The 18915-nt window shown below is 46.0% G+C and overlaps 1 protein-coding gene and 1 pseudogene across 4 annotated transcripts in view; both read left to right on the top strand.

Moving 5' to 3' along the window:
* LOC307192391 (MHC class I polypeptide-related sequence B-like) overlaps positions 1 to 18915 on the top strand; it is a 203631-nt pseudogene that overhangs the window by 92828 nt on the left and 91888 nt on the right. The window lies entirely within an intron of this gene.
* Positions 9948 to 13505, top strand: LOC307193453 (BOLA class I histocompatibility antigen, alpha chain BL3-7-like). Of its 3 annotated transcripts, none has more exons than XM_079935397.1 (7): positions 9948 to 10104; positions 10435 to 10704; positions 10906 to 11181; positions 11796 to 12071; positions 12190 to 12300; positions 12731 to 12763; positions 12906 to 13042. In XM_079935397.1, the coding sequence occupies exons 1-7, from the start codon at positions 10041 to 10043 to the stop codon at positions 13025 to 13027; spliced, it is 1152 nt and encodes a 383-aa protein (XP_079791523.1). In that variant the 5' UTR covers positions 9948 to 10040; the 3' UTR covers positions 13028 to 13042. The 3 variants fall into 3 exon arrangements, with proteins under 3 accessions (XP_079791523.1, XP_079791521.1, XP_079791522.1); XM_079935395.1 differs by lacking the exon at positions 12906 to 13042 and adding an exon at positions 13117 to 13505 and having other exon boundaries at positions 9957 to 10104; XM_079935396.1 differs by lacking the exons at positions 12731 to 12763; positions 12906 to 13042 and adding an exon at positions 12491 to 12701 and having other exon boundaries at positions 9957 to 10104.

The following is an 18915-nucleotide window of genomic DNA, read 5'->3' as shown; positions in this document are numbered from 1 at the left end:
GGGAGCCCAAGGAGACCCTGGGCAGGTGGTAAGGAGGTCAAAGGGGAGCTCAGGTCTCCTGTCATCAGCACTGTGGCCACACGGGGCGCCACCACTCTGCTCTCTCCTATACAGCAGAGCGCGGGAGAGGATGGGCTGTGGTCTGTCAGAAAGAGATGGCTGCCCTGGAGGCTGGACAGCAATGGGGGGATGAAGATGCCTTCTGAGCAGCTCCTCGGGGTGAGGCAGAGATTGGAGGGGAGGAGGGCCCTGGAGCCCTGCTGTGTCTGAGGTTTCCATCTTTTCTCTCCACAACTCCTCTCTCCAGCTCATTCATGAAAACACCCTGGAAAACTCAAAGTCAATAATTGTTTCTTCCACTCCCTGTTTGTTTCTGGTGGATATCTGAAAAAATATATATTTTTAAATTTTACTATAGTTCGAGATTTACAAAAAAGTAGCAGAGTTAGTAGAGAGTTCCTGTAAATCCCACGCTCAGTTTCTCCGTGTTAACATCTTACACCACCATCATACATTTGTCACAGCTAATGAAGCAATATTGATACAATATTACTAAAAACACCCGAATTTATTTGGATTTCATTAGTTTTTCTTTTTCCTGATCCAGGATCCTATCAAAGACACATTGTGTTAAGTCCCAATCATGTCTCCTTCAGGCTCCTGTGGTTGTGACAGTCCCTCAGAGGTCCCTTGTGTTTGATGACCTTGATGTTCTTGAGTACTCCTCAGGGATATTGTAGAATGTCTCTCTATCTGAGTTGGGTTTTGGGGAAGAGTACCACAGAGATGAAGTGACATTCACCACATATAAAGGGTATATACTGTCCACTGGAATGTCACTAATAAGTTCACCTCATCACCCAGCTAAGGTACATTTCCCAGGTCTCTCCTTGTGAACTTCTATTTTTACTTCCCTACTTTCCATACTGTAGCCTTTAGAAGGAAGTCACTACGTGCAGCCCACACTTGAGGGGCGCTCTGCTATAAACTTTGGTGTGCAGGGGTTTGTGCATATATAAGTTTTCAGATGAGTTGCATGAGGACTAGAGCGCTCAGTAGACTGGATGGAGGGTCTATGTGCAGCTTTATAAGAAACTGCTGACCATCATTTCTAGGGGCTGTGCTGCTTCGTATTCCTGCCCCAGTGAGTGAGGGTTTCTGTCGCTCCACATCCTGGACAGCACTTGGTATCACCAGTTCTTGGATTCTAGCTATTCTAATAGGTGTGATGATACATCATTTTTTTAAATTTACATTTCCTAATAATATATGATGTTGAGCATCTTTTCATATGCAGTTCCATGGATAGATCTTCCTGAAGACGTGTGTGTTCAGACTTTCCTTCATTTTTAAATTGTTTTCATATTATTGAGTTTAAGCGTTCTATGTGTATTCTAAAACAAGTCCTTCATCACATATGTGAATTTGCAAATAATTTCTCCCAGTCTGTGGCCTGAGCTCTTTTACTGACATAACAGTATTCATTAATGCAGAGATATATTTGGGGAGAAGGAAAATGAGAAATTGCCAACCGCAGTGGTTTCCAAGTAGAGGACTTGGGCAAATGGGGGACGAGAGGGAGAACATGAATTATTTATTTTGTATACCCCTGAGTACCTTTTCAGTCCCCTTCTGTGTAGGTAAATATGCTTTCAAAAATTACATTAAAATCCCTTGCACTTGTAAAACACCTGACAGATCCTCTTAAGATCGTGCATTAGGACACACATTCTCTACTTTGGCACCCAAAGTCTTTTTTTTTTTTTTTTTTTTTTTTTTTTTTTTTTCCCAAAGTCTTTTAACTGAGCTATTCTGCCACAGAAATTCCATTACTGGAGAAGATGGGCTGGATTGTAGGGAGAATTCTGCTCACTGAAAATAGCTGAAAATGCCATGTAAAATATAAAAACCATCTTAAAAGCATCAAAGAGGTGACAAGGTCCTAATAAGTGACCACCCTGAAAAAAGAAGGGAAAAATCCTGCTTGGCCTCCAAAGAAAACACGGTCCTGAGAAAAGGAGAAAAGGCTGTGTGAGTTCACTGCCCAGAGCTCAGGCACGGAGCCCGGCACGTCCAGCTCTGTGCCCACAGCTCTTCACTTTTTCTGCCCACTTGCCTTTCTTTTAAAAATTTAAGCAAAGCTTTTGAATTCTTATTATGATGTATATGTGTAACGTATAATACAGGATATAATGTATGTTCACTGTAAAGCAAGTAATAAAGTGTCGAAAGTGATAAATGACAAAGTAAAAAGAATGTAATCCTCACATTTGCAGATATTTTGTTGCATTTTTCTTTCATTTCTTATACATCCTCCTGTTGTTGCCCAAGAGCTGGAAATTTCTCTAAGCTGAACAGCCCAGACCTCAGTGGCCCCACCCTGCACTCTGCAGATGCCATTTCCCAGTCAGCTCACTCTCACACCCCTGAGAGGGCGATTTCTCATTTCCTCCTTTCCCCTCAGACCCCTCCACTCATCCCTCACTCCCTGTTCTTAATGATGAGCTTTTCTTTTTTAACTCAGAAAAAAAAAGCACTCAGGTGAGAATTACATCCTCCTTCTCCACTATTCCCACATCTGCACCTGTATCTCACCTTCCCACCAGTGATGATGGATGGTCCCCTCCTGTCTACGCCTGCCCCTCAGCGTGGGTTCAGGATCCAACTCCATCCTCCCCTGTGTCATCAGTTTCCCACTCTCTACTGCTCCTTCATCCCTGCCTACAAACATGCTGCAATTCCTCCCATTAAAATTAATCAAACAAAAATAAATAAATCAAAACAAAATTCTCCCATAAACATCCACCACTCTGTGTACAGTTTCCTTCCAACTGCTGCTCCATTTCTGTGACTCTTCTTAACAGAAAAATTCCTAAGGCCAAAGGCCATTGTCTCATCTACTAGGTTGTCTTTTTTATTTTTAGCTAATGGATATGTGCACATAGTTTTAAAAAGTAAAATACTTCTACAATACTTGATATCTAGACCGATGTCCCCAATCTTCCATGTCCCCCATCTCTTGAATCTCAGAGAGATGCTTTTTTAGTTCTTAAGCTGGTTCTCTAATTGTTTCTTCTATGTCTCTAAAATGCATACCTTTAATACTCCTTTGCTTTCAGTTTTATGTATCATCTTTAGTTAATTGGTTTTTCTTTCACACACCCCTGTCTTTCCAAAATAGTTATAATTATACATCTATCAGTTTTGTAATTTTGATTAGCTCGCTGTGCAATATTTGCCTTATGATGACGGAAATGCTAGTCACAAGTGAGCATTTAGTAGACTATGATCACTTTTCTTGAATGGATATTTAAGATTTCGCTGGAATAAATAATGTCTTACTTTGGTTGTACTGATTTTTTTTTTTTTTTTTTTTTTAGTTTATTTGCCTGCTTTGGGTCTTCATTGCTGCATGTGGGCTTTCTCTAGTTGCAGTGAGCGGGGCTACTCTTCGTTGCGGTGCGCGGGCTTCTCATTGCAGTGGCTTCTCTTGTTGCGGAGCATGGGCTCTAGGTGCGCGGGCTTCAGTGGTTGCAGCAGGCGGGCTCAGTAGTTGTGGCTCACGGTCTTAGTTGCTCCGCAGCACGTGGGATCTTCCCGGACCAGGGCTCAAACCCTTGTCCCCTGCACTGGCAGGCGGATTCTTAACCACTTCGCCACCAGGGAAGCCCCATATTGTACTCATTTTAAATCATTCTAAAACTCTGTGCAGAATCTAAGCCTTTCTGAGTACATTCAAGCACATCGGATATTCCACCAACTTCACCTCTTTGCACAGACTCTCCCACAGCCCTCTGTGCTGCCACACGGAGACTGGTTCCCTGCACCCCTGGGGCAGAGCTGACGTCCCGGATCTCCTTCTCCTCATTCTGGGCAGCCCTCTGCCTCTCTCTCCTACTGTATAATTTTACAAGGCTTCCCTGTTGCCTGGATCCCATGTTTCCCTGCTGTTGGTTTTCTCCATAATTTCCCCCGCAGTTTGTCTAACAGTATCCTGAAGAAGGGAACATGGAAAGGAAAACATTTTAACTCTGATATGTCTTAGGCTACCCTAGGACTTACTCTCATCTTGACTCAATATAGAACTCTGTGTTGGAAATACTGATTTTTTTCCTTAGAATTCGGAAGGTGTTGCTTCACTGTCTTCTAGCCTCCAGGCCCATGTTTTTTGCCTCTTGAAGTTTTCAAGGTCTTTCTTCTTTTCCATCCTTTCTGCAATTTCACTGTGATGTTTCTTAGCGTCTGTCTGTTTTCATCTACTGCAGTTAAGAGTTTGCTTAGGCCATTTCAGATGTAAATTTTTGTCTGTAAACTCCGAGAGGTTTTCTTGAAAATTTTTTTTATTATTTCCTACTCTCCCTTATTTTTGAAACTTGTATTGCTTACTCGCTGGAATCTCTTGATTGATAGAGGAATATTCTTATAGGTCTTCTCTCCTCCTTGCCATTACTTTTCTATTCCTATTACTTACTGTGGGTATGACTGTAATTTTTCAATTCATCTACTGAATTATACACTTCTATGACATTATTTTTAATTTCAAAGAGCCCTTTTTTGGTTCTATGATTGTATATAATTGTATAGAATTCTGTTTTTGTTTAATATACCATATATCTTTTACATCTTTCAAATATTATTGCTAACAGTGGTAGGGGAGCTGTCAGGCCTCTTGGTTATCTACTTTCATGATATCATGAACTTCTTCCTCACAGCACTTAGCTCAGTAGTGATTTACAATTTTCTTTGTCATTTCTGTCCATCTCCCTCACCACAGTGCCTGTCGCACATCACCCAGGTCCTAACTGTTGTTCTTCATTTTTTCTCCAGTGTCTCCAGATCCTGATTGAAGGTGGCCTTGAAATATACACTCCTTAACCTCTCTGAGTCTCCACTTCTGTGTCTCCTCTCTCTGAGTCTCTCTCTCTGTGTCTGTACAAAGGGATCACATGTTGGGTGCCTCATGGGTTTGCTTTTTGTTTTAATTAATTAATTAATTTATTTATTGGCTGCACCAGGTCTTCATTGTGGCACGCGGGATCTACTTCCCTGACGAGGGATCGAACCCGGGCCCCTGCATTGGGAGCTTGGAGTCTTAGCCTCTGGACCACCAGGGAAGTCCCCTCATGGGTTTGCTTTGAGGAATAAATTTGACCCACTATGTAAATCACATGGCATTATTGCTTTAATTCTTATTAAGTGTTCCCCTATTCATAGTTACCATCATTACAATGACTATAGCATTTAGCTTGTTTCCATTCTTTGCTTTTATAAACCACAATTCAAGAACATCCTTGAATATATATTTTTGAGAACATGTGTGATTATCTTCGCAGGATAAATTTCTGAAAGAGAAATTTCTATGTCATAATGTAAACATATTGAAGGCAACCCTCCTACACTGTTGGTGGGAATGTAAATCGGTACATCCACTAGGGAGAACAGTATGGAGGTTGATTAAAAAAGTAAACATACAAGTACCATGTGACCCAGCTATCCCAATCCTGGGCCTAGATCCGGAGAAAACCGTAGTTTTAAAAGACACGGGCACCCCAACGATCCTGGCAGCACTATGTACAATAGCCAAGACATGGAAGCAACCTAAGTGTATAAGGACAGATGAATGCATAATGAAGATAGGATACATATACACAATGGAATATTACTCAGCCATAAAAAGGATGAAATAATGCCATTTGCAGCCACAAGGAAGGAAGCAAAACTGGAAAACACAAGTATCCTATGATATCACTTACAGGTGGAATCTAAAAATGGATACAAATGAACTTCTTTACAAAAGAGAAACAGCCTCACAGACTTAGAAAAGAAACTTACGGTTACCAAAAGGGAAAGGTGGTGGGCAGGGAAAAATGAGCAGGTTGAGATGAACATATACACACTATTATTTATAAAATAATCAACAAGGACCCACTGTATAGCACAAGGAACCCTACTCAACACTCTATAATAACCTATATGGGAGGAGAACCCAAAAAGGACATATATGCGTCTATGCATAAGTGAGTCAAGTTGCTGTACACCTAAGAAAACAAAACGCCCTGCAACATTGTAAATTACCTATACACCAATACAAAATTAAAAAAAAAATTTTAAATGTAAATATACTGAAATTGAGACGTTTTGCATACTGACCTTTAAAATTTTTGTACCAGTTTTCAATCCCATCAATCTTTATGACAGTATATTCTCCCTAAATTCCTGTCAATACTCTCCTCATACTATTATCTTTGACAAGATGATAGATTTTAACTTATTCCCATTTCTTATTCCAGATTTGCATTTTTCTTTACACTTATTTGTTATATATTTGTTTGACATTTGCATTTCTTATTTTGCAAATTGTTTTCTAATACACTTTAATTATGTTTTGTTTGGGATTTAGTTATTTTAAACACTGAATTCAGGAAGGACAAAGCAGCCTCCAACATCAGAAGCTGGTCTGACGTTTACCTTAGGCCTCAGCGTTGCGAGAAGCTGGGCTGGTGCTCACCACGCAGCCGTGTTCTTCTCCTGTTGGACATATGTCACCCCACAGGACATCAATATCAGACAAGGACACCTGAGATCATGATACAGTGAGACAAAACAAGACCACAACATCATTTTCTCCAAGCACAGGCCAAACGAGGCGGCACTATGCACCTCACAATGTATCAAACCTCTCCCTGTGCTGATACCAGCGACCACGGCTTCTTTCCAATCACAGCTGCATCCTCACTCTAGTCTTTCCTCCTTACAGGGAAGATTCACCGACATGCCCGGTCATAGAATTGCCCCCACTTCCTGACAACACCCAATGTAGAGTGAGCCCCTCCTCCATACACCCTCCTCCAAATCACCCAACCAGACCCCACTTCCTGTATATGTTCTATCTAGATAGGTGTTCTATCTAACACCTCACACTAAGACACCGTGGTCCCCGATGGTGTGTCATCTCCCTCGCTGCATCCAGTAATAAATCCGATTTGTTTGCCCACAGATTTTCTCCTGGTGGTCTTTGGCTGAAAAACATTGCTACCTGTTTGTCAATGTTTTTGTCTTTGAGTTTGACAAGGGCATGTATTAGTATCTTTGTGAATGTCTGGTTGACATAGAGAAAATTTATGATTTTTTAGTGGTTTTTCTTCTTTGGGTCATACAACTCTTCATTCCCCAAATGTAAAAAATTCAAGTATTTTTTTGTCTAGGAGAGAGGGGTCCAAGGGTGAAGGGAAACAGAGCTGATTGAATTTGGGGGGAACGAATAGCAGGAGCAGTCAGTAAAGAATTCTAAGCTGGTGGATTCTAAGGTTTACATCTCCTGCTTTATCATTTCACAAGTATGTACAGGTCCTGCAAGGTATTTGATATATGCTGTGTTCAGTGAATACTTTCTCTTGGGCTAAGTGAAGACTTCAGTGTCTGCTTATATTTACCAGGTTAATGAAAAGAACAGCAAGAGCTCAAGGTTATAAAGACAAGAATTGGCTCCAGCGATGGGCAGTTTTGAACACATATGACCTTAAGGTGATAAACCACGGTGTCCTTAATGTCTGAACACTCTAGTTGTTAAAATACATGTTAATGAAACTTTCTGCGCATGCTGCATTTTAAGGATATATCTAAGACCCACATAGATAAATCCATGATTTCCATGTGAAGGTTATTTTAATATGCATCAACTTATGAGTCACACAGTATCTTTTTGGGGGAAGAGACTGTAAATTAAGAACATTGTAGATATGCAATGCCCAATAGGCTAGCTACTAGCCACATATTTAATGTTATTTAAACTAAATAACATTAAGGTGCTTAGCACAGTAGCCACTTCTGATGTGCTAAAGAGCGACCTGTAGCTAGTGGCTACCTGATTTTGACAGTACAGATATAGAACAATTCCTTCACCACAGAACATTCTATTGGACAGGACTGCTCTTCATGCTTTCTGGGCCTCAAGTCAGATATACTGGACCCACGAAAGGGTCAATATTATTTCTCTTAGAGATGATGTCAGATTTCTGTCTGGGATATGAATACATACTTAGCTGGTGTGTAACAAAACCAAACTAGGTTATGAGTGGGTATGGTGCCTTCAGGCACAAACTGTTTCCAGGCTCAAAGGGGAAACACCTGTCCCCCTACCTCCCTTCCTGGACTGAGGACACTCTCTGGGATCAATTTCCAAGGGGTGAGTTCTCTCCTAGAGGAGCCCCGGGGGCAGGGCCCTCAGCTAAGTGTGGGGAGGCAGGGAGTCCAGCTCAGGGAGAGGGATTCTCCAAAACGAACAGGAGGCAAAGGCAAGGGTCAGTTAGGAGATTTTCCCAGGTTTATTCGAACAGCAGTTCTCAGAGTGTGATCTGTGGAACCCTTGAAGTCACTGAGACCCTTTCATGAGATCCATGAGGTGAAACCTACTTTCATAGCATTACTAAGATATTATTTGACTTTCCATTATGTTGACATTTGCTTTGAGGTATAGCTTACCAGTGATGGAGACTACTGTAGCAAACTGCAATATAATTATTTTCACAACAACTTACTTGCAGAAAAAAAAAAAGCAGGTTTGCTTTAAAACATTCTGGTTGATGCATTACAAATTTTTATCTTTCCTTAATAAGCTACAATGGAAAAGAAAATGAAAAAGAATGTATATACACATGTATAGCTGAATCTCTTTGCTGTATAACAGAAATTAACACAACATTGTAAATCAACTATACCTCATTAAAAAAAACTTTAAAAAATACATAAAAATTCTTTTGTTTCCTAAATTATCCTTAGATCCACTTTTTCTTTTTTGGGGGCCACGCCCCACATCATGTGAGATCTTAGTTCCCTGAACAGGGATTGAACCCTTGAACCCAGGCCATGGCAGTGACAGCTCTGAGTCCTAACTACTGGACGGCCAGGGAACTCCCTTAAATCCACATTTTAAAAGTACCTTCTAAGATGACATGGGAAGTACCCATCAAGCCCTTCTGCTACATTCCAAAGTACTATGTCCCAAGGAAAATAATTTGTGTGACCTGAACTACCCTCTTCTTCATGGAATACAATGTTTACTTGAAAGAATGAATGACACTGAAAGATCTATATAACTTAGTGAAACAACGTATTACTTTTTTAAAATCTTACCTTAGTCCAAGAGACATTCAATGTGCGAAATAGGGTTATGGAGTTTAACGTAACAGAATAGGAAATAGTTAATATTGTTTCAGGTCCACTTTGAAAATAACCTTTGAGAAACTACCACTTGTGTAGTTTTCGTTTGTATCAAAGACTAACATCCATGACTGTCTGAAAAGGTTTTTGAAAATACTACTCCTACATATGTGTGGGCCTGTTTCTTTTCATACACTTCAATCAAAAGAACAGATTCATTGAAGAAGCAAACATGAACATCCAGGGGTCTTCTAATGAGACAGACAAGAAACAGAGAGACTTGCAAAAATATAAAAATCTGAAAAGCTCCACTTTTCCCACTACCGTGTTTATTTTGGGAAGTAGTTATTTTTCATATTAAATCATGGGTTATTAATATTATTCTAAATAAATTAATTAAAAAATTTTAAACTCTATTATTTCTACTTTGGAAAGTACCGACAGAAGTATCCACATAAAATTATCTTTGGGGTCGTCACTAGTTTGTAAGACTGTATAAATATTCTGACCACAATGTTGTGAAAATCGCTGACTACACAGTCCCTGGGCCAGGACTCAGGGAGACACTGTGACAAAGAGCTCTCGGTGCAGGAGGGGAGGGATCAGGCAGAGTCCCAGGTCCCGGGACGGGCAGGCTCTCAGGCTCTCAGGGCGTCAGGCGGTCTCTGGGGCGGGGACGCTCCGTGGTGGGGATTCCTCACTTTCTCTCTCACAACCAGTGTCGCGCCTTCCTGCCTGGACACTCGTGACGCGACCCCACTTCTCACTCCCATTGCGTGTCCGGTTTCTAGAAGCCAATCAGCGTCCCCGCGGTTCCCGGTTATAAAGTCTCCACCGACCCGCCGCACGCAGTTTCTCCTCAGACGCCGAGGTGGTGGGTCATGGCACCGCGAACCCTCCTTCTGCTCCTCACGGGGGCCGTGACCCTGACCGAGACCTGGGCGGGTGAGTGCGGGGTCGGGAGGGAACGGCCTCTGCGGGGAGGAGCCAGGGGACCCCGGGGGTCGGGGGTCAGGACTCCCAGGGAAGGAGCCACGCCGCCGCCCCCACCCCCCGGTCCAGACCCGCCCCCTCACCCCGGTCCCCGCCTCTCCCTCCCTTGCTTCCCGCCCCCTTTTCTCTCCCCACCCCAGGTGCCGGCCCTTCTCCGACCTCCACACCTTTTCCGTCTCACGAGCCCCTCGCCCCCTCCCTCCTGCCGGCCCCCTCACCTCGGACCCGGGGACCCGCGCCGGGAGGAGGGTCGGACCGGATCTCACCCCTCCCCGCCCCCAGGCTCCCACTCCCTGAGGTATGTCAACACCGGGGTGTCCCGGCCCGGCCGCGGGGAGCCCCGCTTCATCGCCGTCGGCTACGTGGACGACACGCAGTTCGTGCGGTTCGACAGCGACGCCCCGAATCCGAGGATGGAGCCGCGGGCGCCGTGGGTGGAGCAGGAGGGGCCGGAGTACTGGGATCGGGAGACGCGGATCTTCAAGGACGCCGCACAGATGTACCGAGTGAACCTGAACACCCTGCGCGGCTACTACAACCAGACCGATGCCGGTGAGCGACGCGGACCCGGGTCCAGGTCACGACCCCCATCCCCAGGGACGGGCCGGCGTCGCCCCGAGTCTCCGGGTCCGAGGGTCACCCCAACATTGCGGGACCCGCCCGGCCCCCCGACTCGGGAGGAAACGGCGGGCCTTTACCCGGTTTCATTTTCAGTTTGGGTTTAATCGCTGCGGCTGGTCGGGGCGGGGTCAGGGTCTCACACCGTCCAGTGGATGTACGGCTGCGACGTGGGGCCGGACGGTCGCCTCCTCCGCGGGTACACACAGTACGCCTACGACGGCGCCGATTACATCGCCCTGAACGAGGACCTGCGCTCCTGGACCGCGGCCGACGCGGCGGCTCAGATCTCCAAGCGCAAGTTTGAGAAAGCCGGTGATGCGGAGCGCCACAGAGCCTACCTGGAGGGCAGGTGTGTGGAGTGGCTCCTCAGATACCTGGAGAACGGGAAGGACACGCTGCAGCGCGCAGGTACGAGGGGCCACGGAGCCTCCCTGGTCTCCCCTCGGGCTGGAGCTGGCTTCCCACAAGGGGAGGAAATGGGGTCCCTGTGGGAACACCGCCCCAACTTCTTGTCGGGAGAGGGAGGAATCCGCCCAGGTTTTCATATTCGGTACAAGACAGTGACTCGATGGTGGCCTCACTTCTCTGAAAGACAGTGAAGGAATCCAGTCTCTTTGGGGAAGAAACAGGAAACCATCCCTGAAATAACTGACCAGCGGCGCCCTTTGACCCTGACCCCCATCTTGTAACCATGACTTTCTCTCTCAAGCCTGTTCTCAGCCTAAGAACATCTTAGGAGGCCTGACTCTTTCTGAGTCATTCAGCCTCCACCAAAGTCAGGACCATTGCTCTGTATTCTCCCCTTTACATGGAGCCTCCTATCTTGGCTTTCATCCTTATTCTAGAACTTTCCAAGGACTGGGAGATCTTCCCAGACCCCGGAGTCCAGGCTGGTGTCTGGTGCTTTTGCTGCTTCTTTTCAAACCTGTTGTGCTGTTCATTCTCAGGATGGTCACATGATGTTGCTTCAGTGGCCCATGAAGGTAACACTAAGTGTGAATTTTCTGATTCTTCCTCCTCAGACCCTCCAAAGACACACGTGACCCACCACCCCATCTCTGACCGTGAGGTCACCCTGAGGTGCTGGGCCCTGGGCTTCTACCCTAAGGAGATCTCACTGACCTGGCAGCGTGATGGGGAGGATCAGACCCAGGACATGGAGCTTGTGGAGACCAGGCCTTCAGGGGACAGAACCTTCCAGAAGTGGGCGGCCCTGGTGGTGCCTTCTGGAGAGGAGCAGAGATACACGTGCCATGTGCAGCACGAGGGGCTTCAGAAGCCCCTCACCGTGAGATGGGGTAAGGAGGGACATGTGGGGTGGAGCTTCCTCTCAGATAAAGCAGGAGCCCTTCTGGACACGTTCAGCAAGGTCGGGATTCGTGCCTGAGGTCAGGGCCCCTTCCCTTTCCTCCACAGAACCTCCTCAGCCCACCATCCCTATCATGGGCCTCATTGTTGGCCTGGTTCTCTTGGTGGTCACTGGAGCCGTGGTGGCTGGAGCTGTGATCTGGAGGAAGAAGCACTCAGGTAGGGAAGGGGGGAGGGATCTGAGGTTTCTTGTGTCACTGGGGGGTTCAAGCCCAGGTGGAAGCTTGCCTGCGTGTGTATTGGGCAGCACCATTCAGAGACATTGCTTGTCAGTGTGCAGACTGGCACTTACCCTTTTGTAAAGCACGTGTGGAAATGAAAGACACGTTTTTCACCTTCATAATTCCAGTTGGGGACCAGGTTACCAGCACTTGAAGGTCAGAGAGGGAAGGTTCCTGCTGACAGACCCCCAGGAGGGAAGAAGTTGATCCAGTCCCCGCACATCTCCTTTCTTCCTGTTCCTGATCCTATCATGGGTTTTGGTCAACAGTTCTGGAAAGTTCTCTGTGGTCCAGGACTAGAGGGTTCCTCTAGGATCTCACAACTCAGTCTTCTCCCTGGCCTCTCACGTGATGTTTTCTTCTTACAGGTGAAAAAGGAGGGAGCTACACTCAGGCTGCAAGTAAGTGTGCAGGGGCTGTGATTCCTGAGACCCTTGTGAGGGTGCAGAGAGGAGGCCATGGGGGGGCCTCACCCTCCTAAAGTTCCTTCTCTAGTTTCTCTCCTGTGGGTTCTGACCACGTCCTGGTTTTGTTCTCCCCCAGACAGTGACAGTGCTCAGGGCTCTGATGTGTCTCTCACGGATCCTAAAGATGAGACCCTGGAGGGCCTAGATTGGGAGAGATGTTGGGGCGGAGGAGATGCCCCGGGTGGTGGGGATCCTTGAATGGGACATTTGAGCATGTGGGGGGCTGTTGGGAAGGTCAGCACTTACATGACTGACCGGAATTTGTTCATGATTATTTTCTTTCACAGTGTGAGACAGCAGCCTCGTGGGACTGAGTGATGCACGGTCGCACTTTTTGTGGCTTCAGATCCCGTTACTCCTCTTTCTGCTGCTGCATCTGAATGTGTCTGTGTTCCTTGTGAGGAGATGGGGAGACTGGCCCACCCCTGCCCACCACGACCCCTCCCCACCCTGACCTGTGTTCTCTTCCCTGATCCACTTACCTGTTCCAGCAGAGGCAGGGCTGGGCCACCTCCCTCCCTGTCTTAACTTCGTGGTGCACTGAATAATAATGTCTTAACTTGCTTGTTGGAAATAAAATCTGTATATGAATTTTGTTTTTTCTAATTCCTGCCATGAGGCGTTTTTGGGATAATAAAGGAAAGGATTCTTAAAGTTTGAGAGAGAAAATAAATGGAAGCGCTGAGAACCTTCCAGAATCTGTGTGCTTGCTGTGCTCTGTCTGCTGCAGGTGGGACAGGAGGAGGCGGTGAGGAGCTGAGTGTGGACGTGGCCTGTGCCCACTCCGTGCTCACTGCATCGTGGGCTTTGATGGGGTCACTGCTCTGCCAGGTCATCTGCTCTGTTCCTTTGTCCTCGTCACTTCAGTAGAACCTTGTCCCACCAGGACCTGTGATCTCAGAGGCTCAGAAATCAGCTGGGCCTCGTACTGTCTCCAGGATTGTGGGCAGCAAGGGCTTCCTGTAACCAGGTAGCCTTGGCTCGGGCCTTGCTCCCATCCTCGGACCCTGTCTTTATCGTGCGTGTTTATATTTTGCTTATTTAGTTGTTGTTGTTGTTGGAATAATGACTATTGTTTTTCATGTGCAGAGTTTGGTCTCATTCTTCTCTGGGTGTCCCCATCTCTGACAGCAGCTGGAGTCATTTTGCCTGTCTTGTCCCCACAAGTCCAAGGGGGCCCTGCACACAGGATTCTCAGTAGTATCAAGAGAGCAATTTTCAGCCTCATCCAGCTCTTGCCCTCCTTCTAGAGATGTCTGCTGGATTCTTCTTTCCAACTTTTCCCCATCTTTTAAAAGGAACCAGATTCTGGAATTAGCAAACAGAAGGGACCCAATATGAGATGAGAGAGTCAATGTCTCTCATCTTGACTTAATTCTTGCTGGATTTCTCTCTTCTCTGCAGCCTGGCCCCTCTTCTGCCCTTAGATCTTCTAAGCCTAGTGCTGACTCCAATCCAAACTGATGGATTTAGAAAGCAGAGTCTAACAGAGTCAGGGTATGTTGGCATATAGGACGCATGAGTGCAGGATATTCTTTTCTGAAGCGAGAAGGAGCATGGTGTGTGGTGTGCAGACTGACTGGTGTGGGAGGGAGGGGAGATCAGCCCTTCTGAGAAAAGTACAGGCGGCATTGATGTCGTTGCAAATGGATGTTGTGCTGCAGCTGCCACAAGACAGCATGTGGCCTGAGGTCACGTTAATAAAGACACTGTCTCTAGAATAGGGAGGTGCTCTACACTGATCATTCAATTGATATTTTTGTGTGCCAGGTACATGACACACTATTTTTGCCTCTAGGAAACCTCAGGGAACTAACAATAGACAAAACTTGTCAGCCATGTGGAGTATATGCTCTAGGGGAAAGGGCAGAGTGCACTATGAGACTAGTAAGTGAGGGAAGTGTTTACATTAAAAGTTGGTAAGTGCTTTGAGGAAGGTGACCCAGCGTGTAAGTGTGTGGGGACAGGGATGATGTCTGTTTTACTAGGGTGGTCAGTGTGGGCCTGATTGAGAAGGTGACCTTTGAGTAGAGATGTGAAGGACATGAAGGTATGTCCACAAGGATGTCTGGGGCAAGTTCTCTCCAGGCGGGGGAGCCTCCAGTGCCAGTGCACTAGGGCAGGAGAGTGTCTGCGTGTTCAAGGAAGAGTGAGGAGGCCATCGTAGCTGGAGGAGAGAGGAATTGAGATGAGATGCAGTGTCCGGACAGATCATATAGACCTAGACAATATTAGAAGGGTTTTGATTTTGTCTGAGTAAGGGTGCGGAGTCTACAGGATGGTTTTTTTTGGTTTTTTTTTTTTTTTTTTTTGTGGTACGCGGGCCTTTCTCACTGTTGTGGCCTCTCCCGTTGTGGAGCACAGGCTCCGGACGCGCAGGCTCCGCGGCCATGGCTCACGGGCCCAGCCACTCCGCCGCATGTGGGATCTTCCCGGACCGGGGCACGAACCCGTGTCCCCTGCATCGGCAGGCAGACTCTCAACCACTGCGCCACCAGGGAAGCCCCTACAAGATGGTTTGAACAGAAGATTGACCTGGTGTGACTACTCTCTAGAAACATCTGGCTGCTGGGCAGAATCAGGAGGTGAAGGGCAAGAGATTCCATAGAGGAAACTGTAGGAAATGGTGCAGTGTCCAGGCTGGAGATACTGGTGATTGTCTGGGGTGTGAGCAGGGAAAGTAATAGTAACTGATTGGATTCTGGATATATTCTGAAAGTGGCGTTTTACAGCAATTCCTAATGGATGAAATTTGGGTTATAAGAAAGCAGAATGAAGGAAGACCCCAAATTTTGAGATTTGCAAGTAGACATGTGGGGCACCTTCCGCAGAAATGGGGAGACTCTGGAAGCAGCATATTTGAAGAGGCCACAGCACTGGCATTCGCTTTAGGAAAGTACAAACTGAGTCTGGGGTTCAGGTGAGATGACCTGGCTGGGGAAATAGTTGGAGGAAGTGACACCCTATAAATGAGGTTTAAAGCTTTGTGAACAGATGAGGTCACCAGGGGAGAATTGGCTACAGAAGAGGAAGGACAAGGACTGAACCCTGGACCCCCCAGAGCTATGCGATCTGATCAGACCACACACCCAAGCAGACCGCACGGTTCTGAACACCGAGTCTAGACGGCAAAGAGACCAGGGGGTCCCGATCTTCCTGTGCACCACCTGCACACCTCAGGTGGAAGGGAGCGTGAGAATCTGCATTTTAAACAAGTTTGGTGCTGATGTTGCTGGTCTTCAGATCACATATTTAGTAGCAGCAATGTAGACCAGGATTCCCACGTGGCTGTGCATCAGCTTCACCTGTAGGGCTTGTTCATAAGGGATTCCTGGACCTCATGCCCACATTCTGAGATGGCGGGTCGGGGAAGAGGCTGAGTACTTTGTCAGAATCCCTACACGCAGTCCTGAGGCTCAGGCAGATTGGGATCCACTGAGGTCAGGGATCAGAGAGTATTCAGGGTGGGGAGGGGTTTTAAATCTGCATTGAAATCTTTCTTCCCTGGGAAGAAAAAGGCAGGACATTTTCTGGGAGATACATGTTTTCTCTACCATGCAGTATAGCCAGGTGGAAAATTTAAGAAGCAGTTATCCACTCAGCATAAAGAAAAGCTTTTGAGTTCTAAGAGGGTAGACCTAAATTTTCTCCACACACACGAAAAAGGTGATAATGTGGCATGATACAGTTGGTAGCTAATGCTACGCTGGTAATTATTTTGCAATATTGAGTGTATCAAGTGAAGTTGTACACCATAAACTTACTCAATATTGTAGATCAATCATATCTCAATAAAGCAGCGGGGAAGAGTCTCTGAATCCCTGCTCTCTCAGAGTTTCGCTATATGGTATTCTCATGCAATTCTTTATGGGCAAAAAAGGGTTTCAAATTGTTCTAAATGGAACGAGAGAGAGAGAGAGAGAGAGAGAGAGAGAGAGAGGGCGGGAAAGAGAGATTGATTGTAGTTTTGTTTTATTTCAGGAAAAAGCCACAGAACAGCCCTGAGACTACACAGCCAGGAACAGAATCCACAATCCCACCCAGGTCGGGTCCCACAGAGGAACCGCTGCCCCTGCAGGTGGGCACAGATGCCACTTTTCACAGCACTGTCAGCCCGGATGCTGGACAGCGCGCCCTGCGGCTCGTCCTGCTGTCTCTGCTGCTCCTGACAACTGGATGACACTACTGCCGCCTCTGCCACATGTGCCAAAGCGTTCAGCACAGTTCCCGCCTCTCTGTGTCACCACGTCCTGAGTCAGAGTCCAGCATGGGGTCGCCTGCCTGGTGGAGCCTCAGGCTGTTTCAACCTGCCAGAATGTTTGGAAGCAGGTTTTTCTCTCCTATGGAAGGAGGTGGTCTCTACCTTCTACCAAGATCTTCAAGTTTGAAATTCCCCTAACTTGGGAAGAGGGTACAGATTCTAGGGGTGGAGGTTGAAGGTGAGGAAGGGAAAAAGAATGACAAATTTCAATTTTTGCAGCAGTGATCTAGACGAGAACTTGACCTGGTACATTGTAAGCAGTCAGGTTGGATGGATGAATAAGTAATAAATGACATCTTTCAACTTCTTCTGTGATGTTCTGTTATGGTGTCCAGCTTCTGTCTACTCCAGTTTATACTCAGATAAGCAGAGTGCATTTTTCAATAATGAAATGATTACTCAAAATGTCCTCTTCCTACATTTGTCTCTTTCTAAGCTTCAAAAAACAAGATCTATAAGTCTTCATGGGATCCATACATAAACACTGACATTTTATCCTGTTTCATATTTCTTTGTACATGCACATCTTTCTGGGGAAAGTATCCATATCACTTATCAGTTTACATGTGATCCCCACAAAAGTCTTTAAAAAGTATCAGTACTAGTTTAGACACCAAGTTACTCAATCTCTGGTGCATGAGGAACTAATGATCCAACTGTCTTAGCAGATCCAATGACATGATATACATGCTCATCTTTTTCTTGGCAATTAGCAGTCTGGGACAAGATAAAGGTAGAAGTTTACTCGCTTACACTCACTTTTAATGTCTGTGTGTTTCTTATTGTGAGCTGAGAGCAAACATTTCACAAAGCAGCACTGGCTCACACAAGTGATAAAGAATCATTGCTTTGGGTGGACTTGTATTCTCGCACCTACCATGGTGCCAGATAAATAGCAGGAGTGAAAAAATAGGTCATGGAGACTCCATTCCCAGTACCGCGATAGAACTTGTTTTAAGGCTGCCTCTTCCAGTGAAAACAAATAATAAAGTATAAAAAGCTTCCATAAGTACAGTATCAAGAGAATAACTGTTTAGGCCAAAATATAAACGTGGGTAATAACCCAGAGGGAAAAGTTGTTTTTATCCTTAGGGCATCAGCTAAATCTGGAAAAATCTTACCTTTGGTTTTCTCAAGTATGAGCTGTAATTGGAAATGTCACCCAGAGAGCTCATATTGTTGTTTTTGTTTGTTTGTTTGTTTGTTTTGCGGTACGCGGGCCTCTCACCGCTATTGCCTCTCTGGTTGCGGAGCACAGGCTCCAGACGCGCAGGCCCAGCAGCCACGGCTCACGGGCCCAGCCGCTCCGCGGCACGTGGGATCCTCCTGGACTGGGGCACGAACCTGTGTCCCCTGCATCGGCAGGCGGACTCTCAACCACTGCGCCACCAGGGAAGCCCCTCATATTGTTTTTTTTAATCTGTGAAGTAAAAGCTTTTAGTCAGAAAGGCTTAGTGGAATCCCCTGAAAGAGCCTCCCAAGCTCAGCTATGACAGAACATTAAAAACAATATTGTGTCTTGGGATAATGAAGGAAGTTAACGTCATCCTCACAGACTTAAAGGATACAGGGATGGTGGTCACATCACATACCAGTTAACTCACCACTGTGGTTCTTGCGGAAACTGGAAGCATCGTTGTCAATGACAGCGAGACAGCGCTAACTCTCAGCGCTGCTACCTGGCTTTTCATTTCCTACGTTTATGTTTCTACCTACAAAGTTCTCTCTTTTAAAAATCCCAAATTACCTGGAAGATCGGGCCAGTTTTTGGGGAATATAATTTTGATCTGGATTCCTGTGAAGTGAGCCCCAAAACCTTTGACTT

This window comes from Stenella coeruleoalba, assembly GCF_951394435.1.
Source record: "Stenella coeruleoalba genome assembly, chromosome: 10".
Classification (NCBI taxonomy): domain Eukaryota; kingdom Metazoa; phylum Chordata; class Mammalia; order Artiodactyla; family Delphinidae; genus Stenella; species Stenella coeruleoalba.
This window is presented reverse-complemented; position numbering and strand designations above follow the sequence as displayed.

Excerpts from the sequence above, each read along its gene's own strand:
- LOC307193453 (XM_079935397.1), top strand. The coding sequence starts at position 10,041 with ATGGCACCGCGAACCCTCCTTCTGCTCCTCACGGGGGCCGTGACCCTG. Across the intron at positions 10,105-10,434 it reads CCTGACCGAGACCTGGGCGG|GCTCCCACTCCCTGAGGTAT; the intron begins GTGAGTGCGGGG and ends CCCCGCCCCCAG. Across the intron at positions 12,764-12,905 it reads GAGCTACACTCAGGCTGCAA|ACAGTGACAGTGCTCAGGGC; the intron begins GTAAGTGTGCAG and ends GTTCTCCCCCAG.